The 3,481-nt window shown below is 35.8% G+C and overlaps 1 protein-coding gene across 1 annotated transcript in view; it reads right to left on the reverse strand.

Moving 5' to 3' along the window:
• Positions 1 to 3,481, reverse strand: part of LOC107036907 (hemicentin-2) — an 82,668-nt gene that overhangs the window by 26,599 nt on the left and 52,588 nt on the right. The window contains exon 5 of the mRNA XM_015255158.1: positions 98 to 249. Coding sequence (XP_015110644.1) covers positions 98 to 249 — 152 coding nt within the window. The remainder of the gene's footprint in view (positions 1 to 97; positions 250 to 3,481) is intronic.

Consider the following 3,481-nt stretch of genomic DNA (forward strand, 5'->3'; position numbering starts at 1 on the left):
GGGGGGGGGGGGGGGGGGGAGGGCTGAGAGGAAAGGTGGTGGAGTAAGTGATGGAGTCTATCCACTTTCTCAATGTTTTTTTTTCTCTTTCACTCACGTTTTGAATAACTTCTGTTATTTGCCTGCTGTCCTTCCACCAGCTCATCGCAGCTGGAGGCTTTGAACCCCACGATCTGCATTCTACTGCGTATTTTTTGCCTGATAATACCTTGTCCTCTTTTGTGATTATCTTCACCAGCAACGGCTTCACTGGAAATTCAATGGGACATCGTTATTATTGGCGGACTCTCGTGGGGGGGATCTGCGTTTGAGTTTGATGGAACGCTTTTGGGGTGATTTCTCCTGCTGAGCGTGATTCGGCAGTATTTTGGGTATCATTTCCGGGGGTTTTTGGGATACAATGGGAGATTTTTATTTTTGAGGGAAAATGATGAGCTGGCAGCTTCATTCCGGCAATTCATTTCAGTAGTGAAGTGGTGAAACGGTTTATGGATATCTGAGTAGTTGGGCTATTTTTTATCCAGTGGCATGACTTTGAACGGATGTTTAAAGAACGTTTAATTCTGTGCAAATTGTCATTCGAATGACGCTGGATATTCATTATTTTTTTCTAATTTTTCTCACGCAATTTAATTGACAAATTTGATGATTGAAAAGCTATAGATATCCTCAAGGTTGAGTTTTCGAAGAATATCTCCGAATCTAAGAGAGATGACGAAGTTTTTATCATGACCTTTTCTATAGCTCTTAACTCGCTCTACAAAAAAGGTTGTGACAGAAATTTTGCTATCCCCCCTAGATTTCGAGATATTCATTGAAAACTGAATAATCAAAATCGACGTAAACCGTTTTACCGCTTCGCTACTATTTTTTTAATTAGGTTTTTAGAATGTCGGGAGTGGGTATTTGATTTTCAATATCATTTTATAATTCTTGCAAATTTTTATTATAGTATTACGATTCCACTGTAATTTCAAGGAATTCTGTCATAAAAAATTTAAAATCCTCCGAAAATGTGAATTTAAACTCCTAATTTAGTACAATTATTTCATAAAAATTGACAGAAATCCAAAAAATTCACGTGATTCGGAGAATTCTCATGTTCCTGATTCTCAAAAATTCGGAATTTCATTGAATTTTCCGTAAATTTCCTCCCGCTAATTGAATTCAATGTCACTCTCCTAATAACCACCGACGAACTATCCTTGAAATTACAATTTATCGTCAAAATTCTTGAACCGAAAACAGACTGTCCTCCCCTTTATTATCTGCTCAATAAATAATTCAGTAACATAACAGAAAAAACATCTTCATTATCATAGGCTTTTCATAAATTACCGATTCCGACAATTATCGATGATGTATTATAGCTAATTAAAGCCATTGAATCCAAAAAAATGTGGAGAAAGCCCATGGGAACGATAAACTATCCGAAATTAGGGAGAAAGGCCAAAGTTTCCTGGCGCCTTGCAAGACCTCCCTCAGCACGACAGAGTGATAAATCTTAATTATTTAATTTCAGATCCAACTCGTGTGTAGAAGACGTCTGAGAGCCCGTAAATGGTTGAAAAGAGGCCGCAGTGTGTTTCGTGTTTCCATAATTACAACAATTAACGTATTTCCTGGGTGAAGTACTTTCTACCTTAAGTTTATCTGAATGCACGTGCTTCACGAATATCAAGGCTGAAAATGTAGGCGGAATCATTCTGAGGGCAAATATTTCCCTTATCACATTTACCATCCTCGTGATAGTGATAATGTCTGGGTGGCAAATATAATCTACTATTATTTCGTACTCGGGCAAACATCCAGCCATGCGTTAAACCTGCGTGCCACGCGTTTCATGTACAGTGTTATTAACAATTGTGGAGGAGTAGTTATGTCATGATGGGCTTGTTTCAACATTTAGGGGTAACTGTACTATTAAAAATAATTCGGGTCAAGGTGAGATAACGGTGATTTATCACGTGTGAAATGAATTTTAAGCGCCTGAAATCATTCTTTCATTTTTAATGAGGAGGCGGTAGTAGAGAATTTGTATTATGAACAATGATAAATCTTTTTTTCAGATGTAGGTGTTGTTGAGCCGTATCAATCGCTGTTAATTGAATTTTAATTCACAGATTAGTTTTTTTAATTTTCGACTTTTTTCGAAAATCGGTTGTTCCACGATAACTAAAAAAAGGTTCTGAATTGATTGAATGATGGCTTAAAAAATTTGTTTGGGTGGCTTTGTAACCGAGTTCGAAGAGGAAGGCGATAGCAATAATCGTTATTCTCATTAATTTGAGAATTTGCAAAAATTTTGTATTTTTTGTAAATCAGAATTCCGGGGATATCTTTGAATATCATGCTTCAAATGAATTCAATCATAGCTTAAAGTGATTGTTTTAATGCCATTAACTCGAAGTTAAAAGATGATTATGATAGCTATATTGGTTGATTTAATTTTTATGATGATTGTTGAAAATTTCGAATTTTTCATGAATTTCCCTGAAAGTGAGCTTTCTGATGGTTTCTTCAAATGTGATGTTTCAAATTCATTCAAGTATGTGTAAATAAAATTTTTCTATTAACATTTTATCGAAGGGCCTCAGAGAGATAGAACCGTAAAAAAGACAATCGGTTGTACAGAAGAAAGGGATAATAAAAGTAATGATGATGATAACATTCAACTGAGTTGAAAATCCGAAATTAGTTGAAAAGAGATCTTATTCAATTTAATAAAATGAAATAAGCAATGAATTATACATGACAGAAGGAAATGATGTGCAAAATAATCATTCGGAAGAATAATGCTACTTTATTAGCAAAAATAACTATACTATATGCAACACAAGAGCAATTTCCTACCTGTTTTTAACATCAATGACTTGAATTAATTGAACAATTGATTATCAATATGCAAAATTAACTTGAAAAAAAAAGTCAAAAAAAATCAATGCATTGAGTATTAAAAAAAATTAACGAAACACGTAAAATTAATTAAAAAAATCAATTGTTTTCTCTCCGTCATCTTCATAATCAACCCTGAAACATCAGATAACCAAAGTTATCTCCCGCCCACCAGCACCGATTATCCTGAAATTTTGCACGGATGTTAAACTCAAAGCTAAAATAATCAGATAAATCCAACACTAATGTGCCATTAATCCGTCATCATTAATGCCTCTCCCCCTATCTTTTTATTACACAAATCAAGATAACCGTTTTCTCACCCCTCCTGTGAAATGCTGCACGCCTACAAATAGCTCTCGAGGGAATTGAGATTCGCGTGAGTGAACCCCTTCCTCCTAAAATCACCCCCGGTTCCCCTAAACAGTAAGTCTGGTCGTCGATTTCACCGCTGAGTGAAAGTATTCTCTACCCTCTCTTTAAATACCGTCACGTGCTCAGAGGGGTTGTCGAGAGATTCGACAGCACTGCTTTCTTAATACCCATGAGGCATTCCGAAGTGTAGTCGACTCTCTGCGATTTTCCT

The sequence above is a fragment of the Diachasma alloeum genome, unplaced genomic scaffold, assembly GCF_001412515.2.
Source record: "Diachasma alloeum isolate Michigan unplaced genomic scaffold, Dall2.0 Dall_scaffold_00212, whole genome shotgun sequence".
In the NCBI taxonomy this organism is placed as follows: Eukaryota; Metazoa; Arthropoda; class Insecta; order Hymenoptera; family Braconidae; genus Diachasma; species Diachasma alloeum.